General features: G+C 47.4%; 1 protein-coding gene across 12 annotated transcripts in view; it reads left to right on the forward strand.

Annotated features, from left to right (window-relative positions):
- NCOA2 (nuclear receptor coactivator 2) overlaps positions 1 to 26,643 on the forward strand; it is a 1,089,938-nt gene that overhangs the window by 631,552 nt on the left and 431,743 nt on the right. For all 12 annotated transcript variants that reach the window (XM_078687164.1, XM_078687175.1, XM_078687166.1 and 9 more), the window contains one exon: positions 13,968 to 14,068. In XM_078687164.1, coding sequence (XP_078543290.1) covers positions 13,968 to 14,068 — 101 coding nt within the window. The remainder of the gene's footprint in view (positions 1 to 13,967; positions 14,069 to 26,643) is intronic.

Raw genomic sequence — 26,643 nt, forward strand, 5'->3', positions numbered from 1 at the left:
GCCGGGAATCCACTGCGAGCCACTGCCAGCCCAGGTGATCCCCACCTAGTCTGCTTAGTTAACTCCCCCACTTCCCTCCGGTGAGGCCCTCAATTGAAGTTTTGGCCCCAGCACCTTCGACGGTCAAATCCATCGGTAGCTATAGTTGGTGCCGGCTGTGGTCGGCTTCAGCTGCATCCTGATAGCCTGCTGTGGTCTGGAGAGCCGGTAACAGGTGGCAGCTGTGGGCCTGAGTCTGTTACAGCGTTGGTGGCGGGCTTCTCCCACTCACCACCATAGTTTGCAGCCCACCTTGGGGGTCACCACAGGGAGTCTGTGCATCAGCCCTGCGTCTCCTGAACATTCTCTGTTCTTGGGGTGGGACAGGCGCAGAGGTGCTTGGATCTTGCTGGATCCTGTCTCACTGCAAAGACAGTCTGCTTGTGCCCCTTCCTCACAGAGAACAGCAGGGATTCAGTGGCAACGGAAGATGAGGTGATGCTGCTGTGTTGGAGGAATCCGGAAACCAGAACTAAGGAAATTGGAAACCAGCACTCAGAGTTTGACTCAGTGGGTGTGATGCAGCATATGGGGCTGTTGTCAAGGGTTGAGCTGTGGTGAGTGCGGAGGTGGCCCGGCAAGGCCCGGGTGCGGCTTGTACCCCCTGAGAGCTCCCCCACCATGAGTCCTAGAGTTTCCGAGCACATCCGTAAATTCCATCAAGCAACATTTTGGGTTACCTGTCTATAATTGCTCTAATAGCTCTCCACAAGGTCTAGAAAAGTACAATGGGAGCCCAAACCGGCCCTAAGCGAGAGGGAACCAAGAAGGGGAAGGAAAAGCATATGCAACCCATTAATAATAACGATACAGACACATAGGAAATTGTGTCAAGTCATAGGACCACAGTTCAAAAAAAGGTTAAGATAACTGATTTCTTAACTGTGTACCGTGGGCGAGTGGGTGGGGGTCCACCTCCACACCTCTATGAGCCCACAGACGCCCTATCCTTCGACAAGAGTCTTCTCTTCAACCCAGCCGAGCACAAACAGCAGCCACAACTTTTACAGCCTATAATTAACTCAATGGGGAGCTCACGTGGGCCACATAACTTTGGAGCTCCAAATACTGTCAGGTATTGACTCCCCGATAAAGTCACAGGTGGAAATTCCGGTCCGGCCACTACTCCTGGTAGAGGCCCTGGTACACATGCAAGGGACTTCAGAGCAGCACAATTCACAGTACTTAGCGTCCACATAACAGATGCGTCAAATGTCCACTCGGTCACCAAAGCGACTAGACAATGCTGCGTTAGAGGAAGACCCAGACAACTCAGCGGTTTGGCTAGAGATTCTCTTAAGTCCGTTCGAACAGCTGCAAGCATTACCTCTTGATCTGCCATGTTCCTCTTCCTCTTTAGCTTGCAAACACGATTATAACACTTTGCTCTCTCCCATTAAATTACTCCGGAGGGTCATATTGCCATGAAGAAGGGAGTCACTTCAAGATTGACCTAAAAAAGCTATCCACAATAGAAGCAAAGGGGGCACCAGGGACACAAGAGGCTGAGTTGGAAAGGCCACTCGCAGGGCTCACCAACCAGCTGCCAGATTCAGCTAACTGGCACCAGTTGTTAAACACCACCAAGGTAATTGGAACGGCATTAACATGCTATTCAGATAATATGGATATGCAAGTGGACTTAAGTACACTCGCAGTTCACAAACAGGGAATTGAACAATAACTACAGGCACTGAACACTTTTATAATAAAAGTTCAACAGAACCCAGCGACCACCTACCACATGTGCCATTGCTTCGCGTTCATAAGTATCCCCACCTGCTAATCAGTGGTATGATAGCACACAGTGCCGCTGCAAGAGCCAGACATGAGGAGCTCTTATCCCATTTTCCATACAGATGGAGCGTGAAATCGATCCAGCCTCACAGATAGAGGCAACACAAATGAATAGCGCAGCAAACACCTCCTCAATCCAGCCACATTCAAGAGAAAAATCAGCAGAAGTCTCACCAGGTGCTGGTTCACAAATTTCTCTCATGAAGAGTGAATGTAAATGCTTGAGGAACACCAGGAAAAGCAAGGTGAAAAAACAGAGCACCCGTATCACATTAGCGCAAATGCAAACCTCTAGCAATAATAGTGATATTAAGTTTGCTATAGAACCAGTCGACTAAATTACACCTGCAAATATGCAAGCCCTTAGTATAAACAGTGACAAGAAGTCCGCCTCAGAATCAGCATCAGAACCGGTTGAACACATAACATCTGCCATTACTCCGTATCCAATATTTCGGTGCCCAGAAACAGTTGAGGTCTTTATGACGAGGCCAACTAGATCATTCTATCCACATCCCGAATGCGCCTCAACCACTTCCACAGGAGACCTCTGTCGACACTGCCAAGAAATCAGCAAGACATCAGAGCAGGGAAGCCTTTTCGGACAGATCTCAGCAAATTAAAGAACAATGAGATAAGGATGCTTATAATGGCAGAAGACTTTTCCAAATCAAGAGGCCTGAATTACTGAATGATCGCGCCCCATGTTTACAGGTAAGAAAATCTCCAAGATGGGTCATTGGGGAATGCCTCCACACAGCTCCAAAGAACCTTGTGTCTTCCAGTCGAAACACCACATATGTTGCATAAACATACCCAGAGCCAAAAGAGACATCAGCTGTTACTTTCATAGAGGGAGACGGGTGCAGGGCTTCTTAACCCTGGAAGGCGCAAAGATTCATTTGATTCCACATTACAAATTGAGGGGTGCCCATGATATTTTAAATCGAAGTGCAGGCAGTATTACAATTGCCTGAAGTATTGCCGGGTCTAAATCACATTAGGTCCAGAAATGTAGAAGCAATTGAGTTCAGGCAAAATCCCAAGCAACCAGGGAATTACATCACAACTACTACCTGGTTGGATGAATCCTTTGCAGCCCGATTATGGCAGCATAGGGAAACCTTCGCAATATGGGGCACTGAAATGAAGAAGGTAGAGGCATTACGCTATCCAAGTCCGCTACAACAACCAATACCAATGTCAAGCATGCTGAAGGGCGATTGGCCCAGATGACCACATTGTTGTCAAGGAAGGTCTGCAAATAATTAGAAACATATCTGTTGCAAGAGCAACACAGCCTTCAGCCATCTCTGATGAACATCAGCAAGTTGCGCCGCCAGAGGCAGGTGCAACAGAGGCATGAATGAGGCCTTTGGGCTCCTCTTAACGGGCCCATCCCCGTAAAATATGTTATTGGAATTTAAATTGCTTAAGCAGCAAGGCAAACGAGGATGATTTTAATAAAATTTCTCAAAGGACATGATGCCCCGCTACTGCAAGAAACCTGGCAGTTGTCTTTCACCCCAATGGTGGGATTTAGGGAATATCACTACACAGCAACCAAAGAAGCAAGGACCGGTAGAGCAAAAGGCGGCTTGTCAATCTACATCTCACTTGATATACTATGGGCCCATGAGGAGGTGGAATTGGACACACTTGGATTCAGTATTTTAAGCATGAAGCAGCACCCTATCTCAAACTGACAATTCTGAACCTTTACATACATCCAGCTCATACGCATAAAGCAGCATAAATTCAGTCCTTAGTAGGGACACTCAAAGCTTTGAAGTTTAAATGTCCACAATGTAAAATAATATTGTCTGGCGATTTCAATATGAACTTACTACAGGGCTCTGAAGTCAAACTTCCAGGCCAAACCCAGGAAACGCTTGGCAATCGAACCAGATGTGACCTGCCTGGTAAAAACTGCAACTCCGGGCTCAAGGCATTGGGCTGTTCACACTAAATGATCGTTGTCCAATGGACTACCCAGCAGACTTCACAAGAGTGACTGATCGGGCATATTCTACCATAGATTTCCCCTTAGTAGACTCGGACTTGTTCAGGGACGTCACCGATTTCAATATAATAGGAAGATCGGACAATGATCATTTTGCCCAAACCTTCACCCTGGAACTCATACCTCCCAGAGCTCTAGAAGCACAAGGTCTGCTTTCAGTTTCTCAACCGTTCAATCTAAGGTGCCTCAAATGGAAGGGAGAGATGATGGAGACAATCATGGACTTCATTACCACCTGTCTTAATCAGGATTTCAAAAGCCATAAAGAAAGGGCTTCCCCGGCACAGACTTAGAAGGCAATTGAAGAGATTCTCATTTCGACATTCTCGATCAAGCACCCAACCAAACTAGCAATAGGGAAGAATGGTTCACTTCAGAACTTAAGGTCCATGAAAAAAAACCTCAGCAAGGAGCCCAGAAGTGCACGCTGTGTGGAAATCAATCAAGCCAAGACTTAATCTCCAAAATCTCTAGAATGAAACAAGCCTTTAAAAAAAGCTTATCAGGGTGGCAAAAGTCAAGTATAGTAGGGGTATGTGGACTACATAGCTACACGCAAGCCAGCAAAAGAATCACAAACACTTTGGACCGAAATAAATTGGCCAGTGGCAGCTGCCTACATTACAGAAGTTGTATGGACAAACCACATCACTACTGTCGATAACCAAGAGTGTCAGGCCAGCTTTCCATCAAAATTCGTAGAGCCTTGCAGGGCCCAGTCAACTCTAAAAATGCCCGAGGGGGACCATTTACAGATTGACCAAAAGCAGGTTGTGACACCCATCAAAAGGCTCAGGTCTAAGAGAACGCTATGACCAAATTGCCTCCCAAATGCGTTATTCAAAAAGGATCCTAGCTTCTGATCATCCCGTCTACCCCCCCCAAGCCCTAGAAACAAGTATTATTCCAGAATCTTGGCGAGGCAGCATATTACAGCTAATATATAAATCGGGGAAGCGTTCAAACCCCAATAATAATAGGCTAATTTCTTCACCAGATGTTCAAGCCAAGATCTACCCTTCGAATTTGTTGTCCAAATCGATGACTGGGTCACGCGTACAAAGTTACCGCCTTCAACTCACAGGCTTTACAGAAGGAATGAGTTCCTTAACTAACTTATCAGCAGTTACTCTTTTGACCGAGAAAGCAATTATTAAAACCAGTAATCTTTATGCTTACGTCATCAACCTAAAAGCGGACTTTGACAAGGTACCAAGGCCATGTTGTGGAAAAAGATGACCCAACTCATAATTTTCTTTTGATTAAGTATTTTTAGATCTCGCGCAGCAAAGCGCGCTGCTAGCTCTGCGTGACCTCGTGTGATAAAAAAGATTTCAGAAGGGGGCTTGAAGCCCCGCCCCTCAATTTAATTGGCTGGCGTCATCGTTTATGTAACACGCTGGCCTTTGATTGTAACTGAGCCTTTTTGGTTGCTGCCCTTTCACCTTTTCGTTCGGACTGGATTGTCTGATTCACGTTGTGAAGCAATTTCTTATCTTTAGAGGGCCATCTATTGAGTTCAGCACTTATTTCATTTCGCAGAGCGGACTTTAGGGGGCCATCTGTTTCTAATTACACCTTGGGATGCGACCTGGCGCATTTACATAAAGGCGACTCATTACACTCATGGTATCGCCTCAGCTGCTCTTTCACATTTATTCCACGTAAAGAGCTCGTATTCTGGCTGCGCACCTGCGCGGGCCAAGGAAAAACACAGCGTGTCTATAAACAGTGCTGAAATCCGCCGTTCGACAGAAGTGACAATGACTTGTTTTTATTGGTGGTCATTTCTCATTTAAAGTAAATTTATACCAACATGCATGTGTCTGTTTTAATGCTGTCCAAGCGGATACAAGTCCAAATATAAATTCATAAAGGTACCGGAAATGAAAAAATACTTGTAGGTGCACTGTACCCAAAGACTATATAAAATGTGTCAGTACTTGCCCTCCACCTCCCAAACAATGCGATTCAGAAGGCCCAAAAGAATAAGTTTGCAAAGTTATATATAGATACATTGAAACGCTCCAAAGAGAAACGTATTCTGCACCCTGCCTATAGGTGTCAGTGTTGGGCTGAATATGATATCAGAGGATCTCACAAAGCTTGGGGAATGTAGTACTGAGTAGGTACTTCACACCCCCTCACTAAAAAGAGCCACTTGTGAGAAAGTGCCATCTTTCTTGCATGGTATGCCCCCACGTTTTGCTGAATTGCTGATGTCCTTTGACTGAGTGTGCCCTGGATTCCTGCCAATCAGGTACCCAGGGCCTGTGTTCCTTCCCTAAAACTGTGTTGAAACCTAAACCCAATTGGCATCTCTGGCCCCAGGTCAGCCCCTGGTAAATGGTACCCTAGGTACCCTGGGCACTGTGACCAGAGAAGACCCCTGAGGGTTGCAGCTGATTGTGCCACCCTTGGGGGCCCTGTACCCTGACACACACTGCCTTTGCAGGCTGAGTGTCTTGGTGCAGAACTAAACAAAGAGTCCACATGGCACACATCCTTGTGTGCCATGCCCACAAACACACTGCCCTGGCATACATTAGTCACCTCCCTAGCTGGGTGCACTATGCCAGCGGTGTGGGCACAGGTGCATGAGCCCTGTGCCTCTGCAGTACCCAGGGCCATTCCTGGGCACTGTAAGTGTAGTGATGCCATTAAGAGTATATTTTGCTGGGAGGTTGTCATTACGAACTTCACAACACCATGAAGGTTACACTGAAGCCTGAGAAGTTTGATAGCAAACTTCTCAGCACATTAAGCCCACACTGATGCCAGTGTGGGCTTTAATGCCAAATGCACTACAGAGGGCATCTTAGAGATGCCCCCTGAAACCTAACCAACTCTCAGTGCCCTGACTGCGTGGCTACCGAGGCTGCCACCACCAGACATGTTTCTGGACCCCTGGGTCGCTCTCGGGGGCCTGAAACAATGCACATCCTGGAACAAGGTGCCAAGCCTCCTCCCCGAGGATGGGCAGGGGAAGTTTCAAAGGCATGCGACCTTTTGTGAGCTGCCCCAGGCCACTTGCTGTACTCAGCAACAGGCCCCCACCGATTCTGACCCCCACTCTGGCTGGAAGACAGGCGGGAAACCCTGTTATGTTATGTTAAAAAGCTTGTAAAGCGCACTTACACCCAACAGTTTCATGGCGCTGTGAGCAAAAGAGGATGAACGTTCAGCAATTAAGGCAGCAGAGGAAAAAGGGATTAGTCATAAGCTATACGGAATAGGTGAGTTTTCAGAAGAGATCTAAAATGGGCATAAGAGGTGGTGGATCTAAGCTCCAGAGGGAGCGCCTTCTAGCGGGTGGGGGCAAGGAACGAGAATCTAAGGCCCCCGTGCTTCTTGCGTTTAAAAATGGGAGTTGTAAGCAAGGCAAGGTGAGAGGAGCAGAGATTGCGTGATGGGCGGTAATGGTGGAGAAGAGAGGAAATAAAAACCGGGCCGAGGCCGGCCAAGGCCTTGAAGGTGATGCAGCTGATTTTAAATTCGCACCTTTTGGCTACCGGGAGCCAATGGAGGGTTTTGAGCAGGGGGTGAACGTGATGGTGTCTAGGCTGGTGAAAAATCAATCTTGCGGCCTGGTTTTGAACCAGCTGCAAGCGGTTCAACTGGTATGCAGGGATGCCAACGTAGAGAGAGTTGGCGTAATCGATCCTGGAGATTACAAGGGCCAAAAGGGCCAAAGTAAGGGCCTCCGTAGTGAGGAAGCGGGAAATCTTGCGGATCTTTCGGAGGTGGAAAAAACTAGAAGAGACCACTGCATTAATGTGGGGTTTCATCAAGAGGTCCTTACAAATAGTAACTCCCAAGCTCTTTGCAGAGTCAACAGGGCGGGGAGGTAGGCCAAGACCTAGTGGCCAGAAGTTGGAGGTCCATGGAATGGGGGTGCCCCCGCTCAAGACCAACTCGGTCTTGTCGGGGTTGAGCTTGAGGTGATTTTCCCCCATCCAATCACTAATATGGCACAGGGTGGACTGAAAATTGTGAATGGATTGGTCGGAGGAGTCGATATCAAAGACCAACTGAATATCGTCCGCATAATTAAATGCGGTGACGTTACTGCCTCGGAGGGAACGGATAAGGGGGGTAAGATACAAATTAAAAAGGAGAGGGGAAAGGGAAGAGCCCTGGGGGATGCCACATGTCAACTTCACTTTGTCAGCTGAGAAATGGGAGAGACGGACCGCCTGATGACGGTTGCTTAAAAAAGAACGGCCCCACTCAAGGGCCGGTCCCTGGATGCCGGCCTCTCCGACACAGCCGACCAGGATATCATGGTCGACCGTGTCAAAGGCAGCGGACAAATCCAGGAGCACCAAGGCCTGACTGGTCTTAAGGTCCGCCCCTCTCCGCAGCTCCTCCATCACTGACAGTATGACTGACTCACTCGAATGGGCAGGTCTGAAGCCAGCCTGTTGAGGGTCAAAAAACTGAGTGCGTTCGATGAAGGAACTGAGGAAGTTGCTGACATGGGCTTCCAATACTTTGCTAAGATAGGGAAGCAAGGAAATGGGGTGGAAATTGCTCATCAGAGCCGGGTCAGCATTAGGCTTCTTAAGAATTGGTACCACTTCAGTGATCTTAAAGTAGGCGGGAACCAGGCCGAGTCGGAGGGAATTATTAAGAAGTGTCAAAGGGGGCTTTGGACAGGCAGTGAATGCCTCTCGCAGGACATGGAGAGGACAACAATCTGAAGGGGAGCCAGAGGCCACCTTTTTTAACAAGGCAAAAAATTCTTCTTTCAAAATCGGGGGTATCTGTGCAACTGAGTAGGGGTTCATAGTGACGGGAATGGGGACAAGGCTAGGTGTGGTTGAAGGTGTACTACGGGAAATACTTTTTTTGATTTTGACAATTTTGTCCATGAGAAAAAGGTTAAGGGAGTCACAAAGTGCTTGGGAGGGGTTTATTGGCCACCCTGTCCGGGTGTGATAGTTCTTCCACACTGGAAAAAATATCTTTCGCCTTAGTTGCAGAGTCTATAATCCTATTGGAGAAGTATAAGGTTTTTGCCTGGAGAATGCTACATTTATAATCTTTAAGCTGGGCCGTGAAAGCCAATTTTTTCTCAGGGGCATAGTCTTGCCTCCAACAGCACTCAGCCTGCCTATGTGTAAGTTTTTTTACTTTAAGTTCTTCAGAGAACCATCTCTGCGCATCATGGGGTCGTTTCAATTTAACACGTTTAAGTGGTGCCACAGTGTCGCTAGCTGATTCAAGCCAGTGTCTCAGGGCCTGGGTATCTGGAGAATCACACTCGGGCGGGGGGGGGGGAAGCACTGAGTAGAATACAAAGTTCGCTAAGGTCGGCTCTGTTCCAGTTCCTAGCCAAGAAATTTCCCTCTAGTGGTTCAATAGTGTGAGGAACAGTAACAAGGGAGAACGTAATAATAAAATGGTCGGACCATGGGCAAGGAAGGATAAGGTTGGCGGTCCAAACCTGATCTAAATGTGGCCTTTAACGTGTGTTGCTGATTGGATGTGTTGGGAGCAATTCATGCCAGCCAAAAGATCGGTAAAGGCGGACGAACAAATGCTCTCTCAGGTGTCAGATGGCCAGTAGTTAAAGTCACCTATAATCAAGAGTTTTGAGTTGTTAATCACCAACTGAGAGAGCATGTCGCCAAACAATGACGGAAAGCTAGGCATGGACTGGGGAGGGCGATAAGCAAGGACACAAATGAGAGGGGACACAGAGGATTGGAGTTTTAAAATAAGGCAGTCAACCAAAGGAATACTGGCAGCATCTAGTGATGTAAACCTAAATGGATGTTTAATGATGGCTGCAACCCCACCGCCCGGCTTACCCGAGGCTCTGTTGGCCTGGAGAATGTAATAGCCCGAGGGGATAGCCGCCAGGATGTCGGGGGATGACTCCTCATTAAGCCAAGTTTCTGTTACTAACAGAATGTCAGGTTTCTCTGCATCTAAGAGTTGGAAAATCTCTAGCTGGTGTTTGACCAGCGAGCGTGTGTTCAAATAGATAACCGTGAGGCTGGAGCTAACAGCTTTTTTAACTAAAAGTGGGGGAGCGGTCGGGAGGATGTGCAGGGTGGGGGGCAGTGCCGTGTCCAATGGGGAAACAAATTCCTGAAAGTCAGGTCGGGGGCAAAGAATACCCAGTGAGTCTAGTCGGAGTAACGTGGGGCCATCGGTTGTGGAGACGAATTAAACCTGGGGCTGGATAAGAAATAAAGGTGGCAGAGTTTCCTGCCCCTAGCCCGGCCGGCCGTGGACGGGCGCAGACGGGCTTTCCTTTGGCGCGCCGGTGGCGCGCCCGCTGCGCGTCCGGCCGGCCATTGCAATTTATAGCTTTGCCCCACCCCCAGCTAGACCGCAGTAAGCAGCCCCACAGGGATCCGGGTCCTCACCCAAGATGGCGCCTGCCCTCCACAACAATCGGCACGTCAGCCGCGGTGGAACGGGACAGGGAGGCACACCCAGGAGCGTTTAGCAGGTATTGACTCACCCACGATGTTGACCCAGATTCAATCAGGCAAGGCAATTCCACAATTTAAAATTTTACACAAACAGAAATTATTACGATTAAAAGAACGTCCTAGAGGTAAAGTGGTGAAAGGGTAACAGAAGAGCTCCACACCTCTAACGGCTCGCAGTCTGCCCCAAGATGCTTGAGCGGGTCCTCGTAAGTGCTGCCACCAACCTACGAGTACCCTAGGTGAGGAAAGGGGGTGTGCCAGCCCGTGCCAACTCCACCTCTCGGGTGGGAGAGGCGAGGTGAAGCACAACTCCGGGCTACTGCCATCTTGAGGATGGGGAGCCCTGCCCAATCAAAGCTAGGCTCCAGCCCCCCTCCCACCGGAGAGGAGCAGGATAGGGGGTGTATTCACCCCAGGACAGGGACCCATTGGTCCCTGCCCTTGCCCTCCATTAACGCCCCTAATTTTAGTATTTAGTGGCACCCTGAACCTTCCTTCCTCAGATCCTGATTTGAAAACAAGAAGAAGAACAAGAAACAAGAAGACCTGCCGTGCAGCTGCTAACAAGAGGACGACACCAACTGACTTGTCCCAGAACCCTACAGGCCTGTTGATCCTTGAACCTGCTCCTGGAAACCCCGATGTCTCCTGCGGACAGCAACCTTGTAAACCCCGAAGGACCTGCCTGCTGTGATCCTCTAGACTGGGACTCCCACGAGCAGTGGTTCTGCTCAAACAGCAACAACCCCTGGTGCGAGCCAGGAACCGCAAATCCAGCACACTCTGCACCCGCCGAGCCCGGCCTGTGCCTGAGTGTACAAAGACCACGAGGACGTCCCCCGGCATCCAGTGCCAAAAGACCCTCCTCGACGATCCTGATGACGCCTGCAGCCTCACAACCAGGGACCCCTCCAACCGCAACCAGCCGAGGGTAAGATTTCCCGACGTCCATAGACACCCCTGCACCTGGCGCCCCACAGCCCCCTGTGCCCAACTCCTGGGTGTCTACCTATCCTCCAAGATCCCAGCTTACCTCTCGAAGTGGTGGTCGCACCTGAAGAATCTCCGTCCCCGAGCCTGCAGCCTTTGTTCAATATCCAAGTCTCCCATTGAATAACATTGAGAGCCTGATGGCTCAGAAGCACCCTGCAACCAGCCACCCGAGTGCCCCTGAGAGTGCAACCTTTGTCCTAGTCTACTTCCCGATTTGCTCTGAGCAAGTGGCCTGGAGCCTAGCTCCCACAGCCGCGTGGCATGCCTGCTCGCAGCCACCAACCGAAGGCCCCCTATCCTCCATAGGATAGCATTGGGCCTACTCTCTCTGCACCCGGCTGCCCCAGTGCGGCTGAGGGTGTAACAACTGTACCTACCTGACCCTGGGTGACCCCTGAGTCTATGCCCAGAACCTTAACTCTGCCAGTAGAGTACTTGCCCTAAAGCCGATAACTCACTTATCTTCCATAGGGTAACATTGACTGGTTTCACTTGGAAATTATTCTAAGTGTGGAGTTTTGAAACTTTAAAATATTCATCTAAAATCAGCCGAACAACGAATTCCGATTTACTCACCTGTTATCAAGAGAGAGAACCCAGTTCTGTAGCTTTTAGCCCAACACTGACCCTGAAAGTAACTATAACAGTGATTTACTGTGAACTCAATTTTACTCTTTAGGAATCCATTGTCTGGTTTTCACCAGAAAAGTTTCTAAGTGTTGATTTTCAAAAACTACAATATTCCTTAAAAATCGCCTGTATGACTTAAACGCATTCTTTCAATTGTTTACTGGAGATATACCAGTGCTGGATCCAGGATTCAACACTGAGTAAGAAAAAGTAACAATAACATTACTTCCCCGCTATTCCTTAAAAATCACAACTGTAACCAAAACACTTTTACTAAATTGTTTACAGGAGATGTCCCAGGACTGACTGTAGGATCCAGTCCTGTGGTTAGAAAAGTAATCTATAAAGTAACTAATTGCATTGAACTAGAAATTCCCATTGAACTCAATGTTGCATTGTGTTTGAAATTGGGTTGCCTATTGCAACAACTGTAACTATTATATTCAAAAGTCTATTGCCTATTTGAAAAGTATTTAACTAAAGTATCTCATTCTGAGAAAGTATATTTTGATACCTTTTGTTGGTTCTAAAATAAAACAACTATATATTTTTATACAAACCATTGGCCTAGAGTTCAGTTCTTGAGTGTGTGAGACCATTTGCTGACTGAGTGTGTACAACAAATACTTTACACTGTCCTCTGATACTGCCTTACTGTTCGACCAAGCTGCCACTTTAGAGAGTAAGGTTATATCTAACTTTAGTCTCTGCGAAACCTCTTGGGACTGTGGACTCTGTGCACACTGTATCTTACTTTGGTCCAGTATATACAGAGCCACTTTCTTACACCACTTGATCAGAGCTGGACTGTAAAATATTAGCATGCATGGGAAGCAGTCTGAATCGCATGTGCACCGGCCCACTAATGACAGCTGGTTTAAATAGGAAATAAAATGGGGGTCGATGTACTGACCTTTCAATATGACTTTCAAGTTGCGAACACGGAGGCGCCTAACAGTTGAAGTATGTCTCCGATTCTCGGCGCTGTTTGGCTTTATATTTATAATCTTTGTGTTTTGGGTTGCATTGATTTTTTTTCCAGACATTTTGCCTTGAGGTCGAATGCCCCATAACACCTTAACTCCGTATACACGACCCGAGGTCACCTTGTTGTGCTGATATCTGCACTTAAAAACTTGACCCGGATACATGCGAGGATAATTCGGAACACATACGATCCGAGTTTATAACTGGTTTTAAAGTTGTCTGCCATTTTAGCAGTGTTTGTTGTGACTGTAGTCTTCATCGTGTCTTTATTGGACAGGTGTGTGGTCTGTGGGACACACCCCTGTATAGTGCATGTCATGGGTTTCTCTCTTGCACCTGCCACACTTACGTGGTAAGTGGATATTTCGTAAAGGAGTTTAGACCCAAGCGTGAATAAAATTCCACTTAATTCCGAACCATCGCCAAAATAGTTTTATCAGATAGATTGTTTTTAAGTCATCATTTTTGAATATTTGCTTACTGTTTTTTTGATGTAGTGCTTCTTATCACATTTTTGATGTGCAATGCAATAGGTCTCACCTTTACACGAGTTTAAGCTGTTGGCATTGTAAATAACAATGTCTTTTAGTACTGTTTTAAAAAACGAAAACAAAAATTGAAGGCTTTGTCATTTGCAATATCAATAGCTCAAACTCGCGTAAATGCGAGACCTATTGCATTGCAAATGCTTGTGTAAGAAAGGTATCAAATTGTGGTATGTTTTAACATATACGTTTTTAATGATTTTTCTACATCATATGCTGCTCTTTTATTAATATAGCGTATTTATATATGCGTGTTTCTTTTATGATCTACTTGGAAAGATCGAATTAAGATTATTATTCCATACATTCTGGAAACCACTATAACCAAATAAATAACATTTTCCTAGTCTCAGCAGCACTGTTTAAATGTGTTTGAAGTGACATGCCTAATTAGCTAGCAAAGTAGACTGATAAGATACCTTGAAACAATGGTACGAGCAAGAAGTCATGTTGTGCAATAAAAAGTGCTCAACTTTATTTATTCTACATTCTACTCTTTTACAGAAAAAGCAGCAGCTAATGAGGATGAAGTTCAAAAGGCTGATATCTCATCTACTGGCCAGAGTGTTATTGACAAAGATGCGCTTGGGCCAATGATGCTTGAGGTAAATAGTGTGCCTAATCATTGTTTAAGTCTCAGACTTCATGATAATGTAATCCGTGTTACAGTGATTTTCTGTCCTTAGGCTCTGCAATACACAAGTCCTTGTTTAATATGCAATTGGTGTAGTAATCTTTTTTCAAAGGTTACAGGCATAATGGCTCCCCTAACCCTGATTTTATAGGACTACAGTGCAGTGTCAGATGTAAGTAGTTCCCCCAATTTAGCTTTTATGCAAAAAACAAATCTGCTAGTAGGAGAATACTAATAGTAAAATAGTAACACTGGCCATACCAGCCATAGAACGATTTCATAATTGTGAGCTTTATATATAAAGCATTCTTTGTTTAAAGATTTACTGTAATTTGCCTAGATTCAAGATGTGATGTTTACATTTACATTTCAAGTTTTGTTATGAGAAAACGGTTTTGTACATTGTTTAGGTAGCCAGCATGGCAAATGGTCTTGGAGGTTACTTTGAAGCTCGCATTCTGCCAATTGGATATAAATTATTTTAAAAAATGACCCATGAATAAAAGAGGAAGTCTTGGGGAAAAGTAATCACTTCATGAACGGAAACAAAATAATAAGACATTTTGAAACCTGATAGAGTATGGGAATGCGGAAAACAATGAATGCCATCTAAATTAAGGAAAATGCCTGGATTGAGCATATTATACAACTGTATAGTTTAAATATAGGCTAGAGGATTTATTTAACTCGTGACTCTTATCTCTAATACTTCTGAAGTAATTAATTTAAATAATGGCAGCAAAGTGAGGTGACGCTTCCTAGAAATGCTTTAGAAATGTCTGGTCCTTTCGTTAAGGAGATTGAGGAATACATAAGAACATCTAAATTCTCATGAGCACAAAGAAGGTCCTGATGGTGTTACTGCTATTACGGCAGAACTTAACTTGGTCTGCTTTGCTTTATTATCTTTACCAGGCAATCTTGAAAACCGGTTGAATATTGTTCTAATGAAAGGGCAGTATAAGTATCTCTAGTTTCAAGAGGAGGCCGAATTTGCCCTGAAGATTGCAGAATGAATGCCTTAATGGATGTATCTGGTAAAATGTTTTCCGGACACCTTTTGAGCCATTTCAAGGACTGGGTCTACAAGAAAGCTGTGCTGCCAAGAAATCAGCTTGGCTTTAGATCTCAACATTCTACGATGAATGGATGCTTGGCACATATGCATTTAGATGTGAAATATTTTAAACATCAGGGCTCTCCAATACATGCAGCTTTTATTTATTAGTACAGTGCATTTGACTTAGTTGATAGGAAAACTCTGGAAGAAATTGGTGACCTGGGGCAGTCCAGCTGATATATTTAAACTATTGACTTAAGTGCTCTGAGGTTCTTGGACAAGTAGAACTGAGTGAGAATGGAACTCTGACAAGAAAAATGGATAATCCAAATGTCTACATCATGACTCTATACTGGTATTTCTGTTAGTTTCAATCTACATATCTGACGCAGAAAAATATTAGTAGGTTTAGGCGCTCCCACTACAGTTAGCCAGTGAAAAAATACAAGGCATTTTCTATGCTGACGAACCTTAATTGTGGAAATTACACCCATAAGTCTACGAAGAGTATTGAATAAGTTTGCTTTGTATTGCAAATCTAAAATCAATACAGTTAAATTGAAAGCTAAGAGGAAGCAAAAGATTGAAGTGGAAATTTGACTCCAAGGACTTGGAAATTGTGATCTCCTGTATCTATCATGGGGTAACTTTCTCGTGGAACTTACATTTAAAATTACATGTGGTTAACTAAGAAAGCTGTGCTAAGATGATGATAAACAATCTGGGTAAACCGGATGTTAAGTAGCGCACAGATTCATCAAAGTACTAAAGGAAACATAAGAGATGAAAATCACCAGTCCCCTAATACATTTGTTTGAAATTTTGGATGAAATGTTAAGAAAATCTAAACGGCTGAAATGGTTATCTGGAAAAATGGGTGGGCTTACTCAAGCTTCCCCAGGATCTGTACTGAGATTGGATGTGGGGATTGTAAGCATAACGCATCAATATTATAGGAGGTATTCATTTTTGTCCCGTTTTTTAAAATATGAAATATCGTCCTTTAGAGACCGGGCGAAAAGAGGTTTAGAAAATACCCAGGAGGCGTCACAGAAAACATTCATTTGACACATCATGGCTTGCTTGAATATATCTGATAAAATATTTATGACTACCAAAGCAAGATTATTTTGAAAAAGAATCTAGATCTTATTGTTAAATAGGCTTCTTTCGAGTGTGGAAATGACCAGTGTCTTAAAAGGTAGACTTTATTCCCATGTATGTCAATCTGATTTAAGCTGTCTTCCTTGTTCATATCTTATTAAACTTCAACAAAGGTTGACATTAAGGATGGGACAGATTCTAAATCCGATCAACTGGTGTTTTACTGAAATACTTAATGATGAGATTTTGTTCCCCCAGGGGAACAATAATGTGCTGCCCCCTAAACATATATATTGTTTTCTTTCTGGCAACAAATGTTGCTATTACCAATTATGCGAGTTGCAGGTTTTCATCAGGTTTCTATGATGCTTGATTAAGTAAACAAATGTGACATTACATTATGCTGTAAAGTAGGAAAATATTTTCCTATTTTATAGAACCATTAGAAAGGAATTGCTGAATTGACCCACGCTGAGTGATGTTCTGTGGAGTATGGGTGCGCATTAGGTGTTAATGTGATGGTGAAGCGATGGTATTAGTTGAGGGTCATTCAGGATGTTTTTAACTGTAGTTATATAACCTTTTTAAGTTTGTTTTGTGCTTATTATGTTAAAATTAAATTTGTATTTCATATATCGGCATTTAATCAAACTAATAAAATGTAATTTGATTTGACACGCTGCCAGTAATGTATCCTCTGTGTGGAGGAAGGCAGAGTCATAGCATACAATCTGACTGCATTATTCTGATTAACCTGGACAAGGGAGGTATTAGACTTTGGTAAACTGTCTATCAAATGGCGAATTGATGATTCTTCCTATTTTTAGAGGGATAAGATAAAGCAAGTGTTGGAGGGGCACAGCAATAGTGTTGATAAGACTTTGATGCATCAGCAGTTTCATGGCTGAATGACCAGTACCACCTAGGATTTATGGTTTTAGGCTTAGTATAATGGTTTTCCTAAGATAAAAGGTGTAATTCAGTTAGTGCGAGACTAGCAGAAAGTGGGAAGGAAGAGCCACAGGTGAATGTTTCTAAGAGTTCTAAAGTTGAAGGGTATTTTGTATGCTTCCAAAAGTGTTCTAGAATATGCTTTTCAATTCAGTTTATTCTTCCTTTTTGTAGATTGCTATACGCTCTATTGAACCAGTGCCATAAAGATATTTTACCATTTGTCCCTCAAAAGTGATTGTGTTAAACTAGGGGAGCTTGTCTTGAAGCTGCAAACAGTAGCATCCTTATATTGTTCCTACATTTACCCTTTCTAAACATTAAAAAAACAGTCTTTAAAAAACAGCTTCTATGATGGGTACTTAGAACCGCAAATGCCACACCTTGGAATTCTTCCCAGGCGCCAAACTAGATCCGGAAACCTTTCTTCAGAATGCTCCCACATGCTGCTAGGGGTGCCATGCGGCTCCACATTGGCTTCCTCCTACCCTGGAAGTTACTGAGCAGAGCTGCATGTAAGCGCAAACCAGGTGTGCTGGCATCAGTTCCTTTCTTTCTGTGCCTTCCGATTTATATCCTGAGCAACACTCCCAATCTTTTTTTTTTTTTAAATTATTTTTATTGCAGATACACAAGGAGTCGGTATACAATCTGTCGGAGAGTACAAAGCTGCATCGCAGCTGTTGCTACATACTGCCGGGAGGGACACACAGCCGTTTAGACAACATCCCGGAGGTTGGGCGGCGAGTATGAGTCATGTAGTATGGCTATCTAGAATTACCCAGCTGCAATCTTTCATAGGCGTTCCAAGTTTCCGCATTTTTATTTTAAAACGCACCCCCCCCTCTCCCACAATGAACGGTAGAAAACTCAGTTTATAATCCTTCCAAGAATACATACACGAAAAAAACAGCAGTTACGCTTCCCTGTACCTCCCCCTCCCCCTCATCAGCCAAGGACACCCATTCTTTGAATGTCCGCGGCGTCGGGTAGTTCTCTGTTTCTCAGACGATCAACATTTTCAGTCCGGACCTAACACATATCACTGTGGTGAGAGAGCCATTCCCCACCCCCCCTCCCATTAACCACCCCCTACAGCCCCCCATCTAACCCGTGATAATATCTCCATTTTGACCAAACTTTTCTGAATTTTTTGGGGCAGCCCCTGGCCTTATATGTGACCCTCTCCGCTGCCATATATAGGTCCAAACCCCTTCTCCACTCCTCCAGGTCGGGGGGTTCCGATGCTCCCCAATGCTTTGCAATATCTCGCTTGGCAACAACCAATGCCAGGACTAGAAAAGTGAGTAATGGGCGGGTCAGATCAACCTCGTTCGTCATTCTAAGTAGTGCTAACTGAGGGTGTAGAGGGATGGAAGCCCGAGGACCTCTTCCAATTCCTCAAATATCTGAGTCCAGTATCTCTGAATTACAGTGCAAGCCCATACAGTATGAAAGAAGTCTCCCTCCCTCTGCAGGCATCGAAGGCACCTTGAGTCGTCTATTTTCCCCATCTTGCACAGGCGTACCCTATCAAAGTATGTTCTATGGAGGAAGTTAAATTGGATAAGCCGCAGTCTAGATTTGATAGCTACTTCCCGGGGGTGCATCAGGACTATCTCCCAATCCAGGTCCTCCATTTCTCCCACCTCTGCCTCCCATGTGTGTCTAAGTTTTGTTAAGTCACCCAGCATGTGGTTAGTCAGTGTCTTATAGGTCCGGGATACCGCCCTCCCCACCATCTGCTCTTCAAGGAGCCTCCCCTCCAGTGGCGCGTATTCAGGTATGTCAGTAAGCGTGATATTTTGGGCTCTCCAAGCATGCCGCAATTGAGCGTATTTGAAATGCTGCGTGTTATTCAACCCAAACTCTGTTTGGAGGACTCGGAACGACTTCAACTCCCCCTTGGCTATTACATCACCTATGGTGGAGATGCCGATATCGTCCCATTCCTGGAATCCTCTCAGTTTATGTAACTCTGTCAACCATTGGCAGTGCCACAGCGGCGTCTGCCGTGTGGGTTTCTTTTCCCAGCCCATGCGTCGTGTAGCTCTCGTCCACGCCCTAAGTGTTATAGATGTGGCGGGGAGAGGGTGGGCCCCCCCAACCGTCCCATAGAGATATCTCAGTATATTATTGGATGCCAGTTTAGTTCTTTCTAGCGCGTAGGTTGGATGCTCTACCGGCGCATGGAGCCAGTCGTTAATCGGAGTCAGGTGTTCCGCCCAATAGTACGCCTCCAAATTGGGGAGTGAGATCCCTCCACTATACTGGTGCCTCTGTAACGTGGACAGGGCCACCCTTGCCTGCTTACCCAGCCACAAGAAGGATCTCAGATCTGCGTGGATCCTGTTGAAGACCGCCACCGGCAAAGGGTAATATTCATTTTGTAAGGCGTATAAGAATTTCGGCAGGATGACCATTTTGTACATGGCCGCCCTACCCAAGAGTGTCAGTGGGAGCTGTCTCCAGCGGTCCATATCCACCACTGCGTTGACAATGATTCGCTCCAGGTTTCGTTGGTATGAAAGGGTCGCATCCGTCGTTATATAAACCCCCAGGTATTGGAAGCCCTCGTCCGTTGTCATCAGTTCCTCAGGCAGTCGCCCCCACTGATTGCGTCTCCCCGGGTCATAGTATTGATTTGTGCCAATTTATTTTGTGGCCCACCATCCCGCCGTATCGTTCTAGCTCACGGAATAGTTCAGGTACAGTGATCTCTGGCTTGGTGATGTGGAGCAAAACATCGTCCGCATAAAGTGAGATCTTTTCAGGGTTCAGCGCCTTATCGCCAGTAGTAAATCCATAAATGTCCTCATTGAGCCGTATTCTGGCCGCGAGCACCTCGATGACGAGCGTGAAGAGGAGAGGGGATAGGGGACAGCCCTGCCTGGTGCCTCTCTGGATTTGGAACTCGCGGGAGAGTATCCCATTTACCCTCGCTCTTGCCCTTGGGCCAGCATAGAGCAACCAAATCCACCTGGTAAACTTTGGCCCGAAACCAAATCTCTGAAGCACTGCAAACAGAAAGGGCCAATGAACTGCATCAAAAGCCTTCTCAGCGTCCAGGGAGAGGAACCAGTGTGGATCATCTCTCTCCTTCACCTCTTGGAGCCAGTTGTGGGCTCTCCTGAGATTCAGCTTCGTCGCTCTATCAGGCAAAAAGCCCGATTGGTCCAGGTGTACAAGGCCCGCGATGACCGCCCTCAGGCGGACAGCCACGATTGTTGCCAGCAATTTCACTTCCGTATTTAGCAGGGATACCGGCCGGTAGGAGGCACAGTTCTCCCGCGGTTTGCCCTCCTTATAGAACGGGATTATCGTGGCCATAGTGAGGTCCGGTGGGAGCTCTCCTTCCTCGAAGGCATCGGCAAAAAGGCCCCTAATGTGGCGGGTCAATAGGTCCGCCGTGCGCTTAAAGAGCTCTGCGGGGAAACCATTCGGGCCTGGGGTTTTGCTCGGTCTAAGCCTGGCGATGGCACTCGCGATGTCATCCGACGTGATGTCCGCCTCCAGAGCCTCCCTATCTTCCGGGGGGAGGACCGGTAGGGTGGTATCATCTAGGTATTGGAGGGCTACTTCTTGCACAGCTAGGTCTCGAGCTGCGTAAAAGGTTTCATAGTGGGTAGCAAAGGCCTCTGCTATCTCTTTGTCGGTGCTGACCACAATGCCCTCAGCCGTTTCGATACTGTCTATCCACCTCGCAGCTCTCTCCTTTTTACTGAGCCATGCCAAGAGCTTCCCCGACTTGTCCCCAACGTCATATAGTCTATGGAGGGTAGCTAAGGATTGGGTCCTGGCCTCGTTGGTTACCAGTTCCCGATATTGCTTCTGGGCGTCAAGTAACCGTCTTAAGGTATCTTCGGTCTTATGGGCTAAGTATTCATCTTCCCATTGCAGAATAGCCTGTTCCAGGGCCGCTACCTCGGCCTGAAGTCTCCGCCTATCCTCGCCCAATCTAGATCTAATCCTGTCGCGTAGGACTGGTTTCAGGGCTTCCCATAGAGTGATAGCTGAGTTCACAGAGCCTTCATTTTCTGAAAAGAATACCTTTATGTCTGCCCTCACGCCTTTCAGGATCGCGGTGGTTTGAAGATCCCAGGCCGCAAGGCGCCAGGATCCCGCCTCTCTAGCTCGGGCATGCCCCACTTCCATGTATAGCGGTGAATGGTCAGATATGCCTCTGGCCCTGTATTCTGCGGTGTCTCCTATCCCCAAATACTGTCGGGACATAAAAACATAATCCAGGCGCGAAAACGTCTTGTCAGCCCCGGAATAGTATGAATAGGTGTGTTGTGTCGGGTGGAGCCATCGCCATATGTCGGTCAGTCCTAGTGTGGTCATTCGGTTAAACAACGCAGTCACGTGGTCCTCCCCGTCTGTATTGCCGGACCTATCGAGGTGTGTATTCATCACGTCGTTGAAGTCCCTCCCTATCACTTGTACAGTGTCTGCTGTGTTTAAGAGTATGTTTGCGAGTGCCGTACTCGTGCGTGACTGTAATTTGGGTGGTGCGTAGATTGAAATCAGGGTATATGTATTTCTGTTCCAGTTACCCCGCACTCCTGCGTATGTTCCCTGTGGGTCAATCCACGTGCGAGTAATTGAGAAGGGTGGAGATTTTTTGACTGACTGCTACGCCCCTAGAGTCTGACGTGCATCCCGCATGAATCAATACCCTGTACCGGCCTCTAGCGATGAAGGCACATTGGGAACCCTTGAGGTGTGTTTCCTGCAGGAAAATAATGTCAGGGTCGATCTTTTTAATATAGGCGTTCACGAGGCCTCTCTTGATCTTTGAGCCTAGCCCATTGACATTCCATGTCAGGATATTCAACCTCTTGCCCTCCACCTGTGGTGCATCTATGGTACCTGCCATCGGAATATGCTGTGACTATGCGTGGCCCAACCTCTGCATTTGAAGGTGGTGCGGAGGCTTGGCATGCGCAACTGATCCCACACCTGAGTTTTCTTTGTCTCCCACCAATTCCTGCCCTGTCCTCCACCCAAACCAACTTGGAAACCCGCTCCCCCCACCCCACCTCCCTCCCCTTTCAAATGTGTCCCTAGACAGGACATGACTTTCCGTAGGAGTAGGCCTGTCGCCCACCCACCAAACCCTCCCTAGCAAACACCAAAAAACCCAACAAACGTGTCAAACAAAAACAGGAGGGGGGTGTCAACTTGCGTGTTTCCCTGTACATGGCTGCCACTCCTGTTCTTCAAGTCCACCAAATTCGTACACCTCCTTCCTCATTGCCATGTCCCACGACGTGCGGTGAGCTCTGCGATTCAGGCCCTTAGCTATCAGGATTTGGAGTCTTGAGTCTCAGATTCGGGCGCACTGTGCTGCCCCGACAGGTCCTGTACCAACACACGGATCTCACGTACTAGTCGGTGATCAGATCGTCTCTCTTCTTATTCCTCCTCACCACCCGATGTGCGGCTATCGAAAGCCTCCTCCTCCTCGCCTTCCGATCGTGCCGACGTGTGCAGGACTGCGACTCTCGACCCCGTCGTGGCTGTACCTCTTGGGGAGGCGGAACGTCCTTTTCGCGCCCCCTCCGCGCCTCAACCTCTGTAAGGTGTCGCTGGGGTTTGCCTCTTGGATCGTCTGGATTTCAGTCGCTGAGCCTTCGGAAATTCCCAATGTGTCGCATTCTTCAGGGATCCATCCAGCTGGTCACGTCGAGCGATCTCTCTGCTGTTTAGGATCGGACGCTCCTCCAGCCACTGCCAGGCGTCCTCTGGGTGTGTGAAGAAGAGTGTCTGGTTATTGAATATCACCTTGAGTTTTGCCGGAAACAGTAGCATGTACGCGATTTTCAGGTCTCTAAGTTTAGCTTTCACCGCATCGAAGGATCGCCTCTGTTTTTGCACCTCCTGGCTGTAGTCAGGGAATATCATGATGTGCGAGTTCTCCAGCCGGATCTCGCCCATCTTCCTCGCCTCTTTCAATATCAAGTCTCTATCCGCAAAGTTCGAGAAGCGTGCAATAACCGGACGCGGTCTTGCCCCTTCTGGCGGTTTAGCGAGGAGAGCCCTGTGCGCCCTTTCTATTATGAAGCACGGTGAGAATTGTGCCGTTGGGAATGTTTCCAGTAACCACGTATGCAGAAAGGACACCATATCGGTCTTCTCAATCCCTTCTCTAAAACCGACAAAGCGCAGGTTGTTGCGCCGGGCCCTGTTTTCGGCGTAGTCGACTTTCCAAAGGAGCAGTCGGTGGGATGCCTGAAGCTCCGCCATGTCTTTTCGTAGGGTCGTTATCGAATCTTCGGCTTCACCCATCCGAGCCTCCGCGGAGGTGACCCTGTCGGACAACTTTCGAAAGTCCTGTCTTAGAAGTGTCACTTCCGAGCCCACCTCGCCTATTTTGACCTCCAGGGCCGCCCTGGACTCTTGAATGTCGGTACGCGAAGCCTGGATGGCCTCCATCAATAATGCGGTGTCTGAACGTCTGCCCTGGACCGCGGGAAGGCCATCCGCCACCTGGCGCGGCGCGGCAAAGTTGTCCATTGGGCCCTGCTTGAGTCCTTTAGGTGGGATATCCTTCTTCCCCATGCTCCGCGGGGTGTCGTGATCAGCTTGCCCTGTACGTTGGAGGTCTTGTGGACAACTGTCGACAGGTCAGGGATGTTCCGGGCCCCTCGCTCGCCCCAGACCATTCACCTCGAGCTTCTTTCCTCTCGCGCCCTTGCCTCTCTGCACTCCTGGGATGTCTCCGTGCTCTGACCAGGACTGGCGATCCTCCGCGATGCTCAGATGTGTGGCAGCTTCAGGTGTAGGTGGTTGTGTGCTTCTGTATGGCTTCGCAGCCCCCCACTGAGGCCGCCAAGGCAGTCCCAGGACAGGTCAACCCTGCGCCACAGCGTTGCCACCGGTGTATGTTTATCCACCTGCACCCCTGGTGCGCTTTCCGTTCACCGCAGTAGCTCCCCCGGCGCTACACCCCCAGGGGTGTGGTATATAGGATGCCTGCAGTCTACGGAGGTCCCGGGGCCCCGTCAGTGACCCCCTCCGGCTCTACAATCTCTTCTTAAGTGGGAGTAGCCTGCCGGTTGCTGTCTCCTACCTCCGCTGCCGCTGGGGTCAAACCTGCGCCGAGATCCGACCACGGGAAGGTCGCTACCGTCCCGTAGCGCTGTGCACAATGTTGTGGGCGGGTGCACACTTTCACCTCCCGGGTGTTCCGTAGGCAGTAGAAGGGTGACCGGCAGGGGGTCCCAAGCCCGTAGCGGCGCTCCGCTCGCCTCGCCGCCACCACCAGTTTACCTGCGCCAGCCAGTCGGGAGCCCGGTACGCGCCTCTCAGAGCCGCAGGCTCTCCCTCGTAACTCCGGGCGCCATCTTGGTGTAGTCCCCTTTGTGATGGCCGGTCTCCCATTGAGGAGGGGGGGCGGCTGATGCAAAGGCCCGCTCAGGGTGTACCTGTCCTCAGTCGCGTCTCCCACCTTCGGCAGCCTCGAGCAGAGGAGGGGCAAGGAACCAGAGCTCACGGCGCTCGGAACACCCGGGTGATGACAACCGCCATCTTGGTACAGTCGGGCACCCGAGCGGGCAGATCCGGAGCGTTTTCCCCAGTCCAGGACGCCGAAAATCTCCTTTCTCTCGCCTCTATCCGGAGGAGGACACCTTCAGCCTCATTGTCGTCGTTTTTGGAAGGGTACAGGTTGGGTTTGTTGTCGGATCACGAGGCAGCTCTTCAGGAGCTCCGCAGTGGCACTTCCTAACCGGCCATGCTGTTGGCCACGCCCCCCCAACACTCCCAATCTTGTGCCTTTTGCAACAACTCTTGAAACTATTTACAGTGTGCTAAGGAATGATACCCCTACCCAAAACAACAGGTTTCAAACCATGCCGTGACTACAGAAAACAGAAGTCGGTCACAGATCCACATGAGGTGTGTTTCTGGGGACTGGGCTCAGGCCATGACTCAAGCTTGTGAAATAAACATTCCCTCAAGCACATAAAAGTGATCTGAAACCCGGAGGGAAGCTGTACAATACTTGGACAAAGGCGACACCGTAGCGCTCATTCTTCTTGCCTTCGATACGGTGTCACACGCAGTACTTATTAACTCACTGAGATCACATGGCATCTGTGGACCTGCTTTAGACTGGATCACTGCATTTCTTACAAAACGTACCTTCCAAGTGTTCTCACATTCAACCTGCTCTGAGATCCATTCCTTTGCTGATGGGGTGCCGCAAGGGTCTATTCTCAGCCCACTACTATTCAATCTATATGTGAGACCATTGGCTGAGGTAGCTGCAAAATCTGGAATATCCCTTTACTCTTATGCGGACGATTCTCAAATCATCTTCTCCCTCTTCTCACAGAAAACTGACGATCCATCCAGCCTCAAAATCGGTCTAAACCAAATAGCATGCTGGATGCAGGAAAAATTTCTAAAGCTAAACGGGGACAAAACAGAGATTCTAGTACTGGGGAACCAAAAAAATCTATGGAATCCCACACACTGGCTGAATGAAATGGGCAACTTCCCGCAACCTTCCCCTCAAGTGAAAAATCTGGGCATCATCATAGATGACTCTCTCAGCATACATTCTCAATCAATTAAAGTAACGGCATCCTGTTTAACCATCCTCAGATGGCTAAGGAAAAAATCTGTTGGATGCTACCGGAATCTACCAGGAAAACTGTAGTCAATGCTTTAATAACATCTAGACTTGACTATGGCAACTTTCTTTACCTGGGAGCAAAAAAAACTGTAGTCCACAGATTACAAATGGTTCAAAATGCCACAGTCAGACTCCTATGTGGAGCCCCAAAATTCTGTCGGTCTCGAAATACAGACGTAAACTGCACTGTCTCAAAATAGAAAACAGAATCAAATTCAAGGCCTTGAGCCTGATGCACAAAATCAAGTCAGGCTGTGCCCCTCACTATCTTCAATCCTTAGTCAACCACTATTTACCCCCCCCCCCCCCCCCCCACAGAACTTGTGCTCCGCTACTCAAGGAAGGTTCGTTGTTCCCAAATTCAAACTTGCCCGGATGGGCGGTAGGTCTTTTGCCTTCCTTGGTCCCTCCACTTGGAATTCCTTACCCACAACCCTCCGAAACTAAACTAATTACATACAGTTTCGCAAATCTTTGAAAACTTGGTTATTTGACAAATAATGACCCCATTACTACATGGCTCCTATCCCTGACTCGTCCTTTGCGCCGGGAAACCCTTTTTGGGTATCTGTTGCGCACTATAAATTTAAAAACTAAACTAAACCATGTGGCAGAACGCAAGAGTTGCAGCGTTTTCATTAGTCCCACTTCAAACTGTGGGCACAGATTTTGTTCCTGTCCCATGGCAGCTCCTGTGTGCAGCCAACTTTGCGCTGACAGTCTTTCCATAAGTCCAAATCAAATTCCAAGCACAAATATAAAAGTGAAGCGAGACTTGATCCCATCC

Source organism: Lissotriton helveticus, chromosome 4_1, assembly GCF_964261635.1.
Source record: "Lissotriton helveticus chromosome 4_1, aLisHel1.1, whole genome shotgun sequence".
NCBI classification, from domain to species: Eukaryota; Metazoa; Chordata; class Amphibia; order Caudata; family Salamandridae; genus Lissotriton; species Lissotriton helveticus.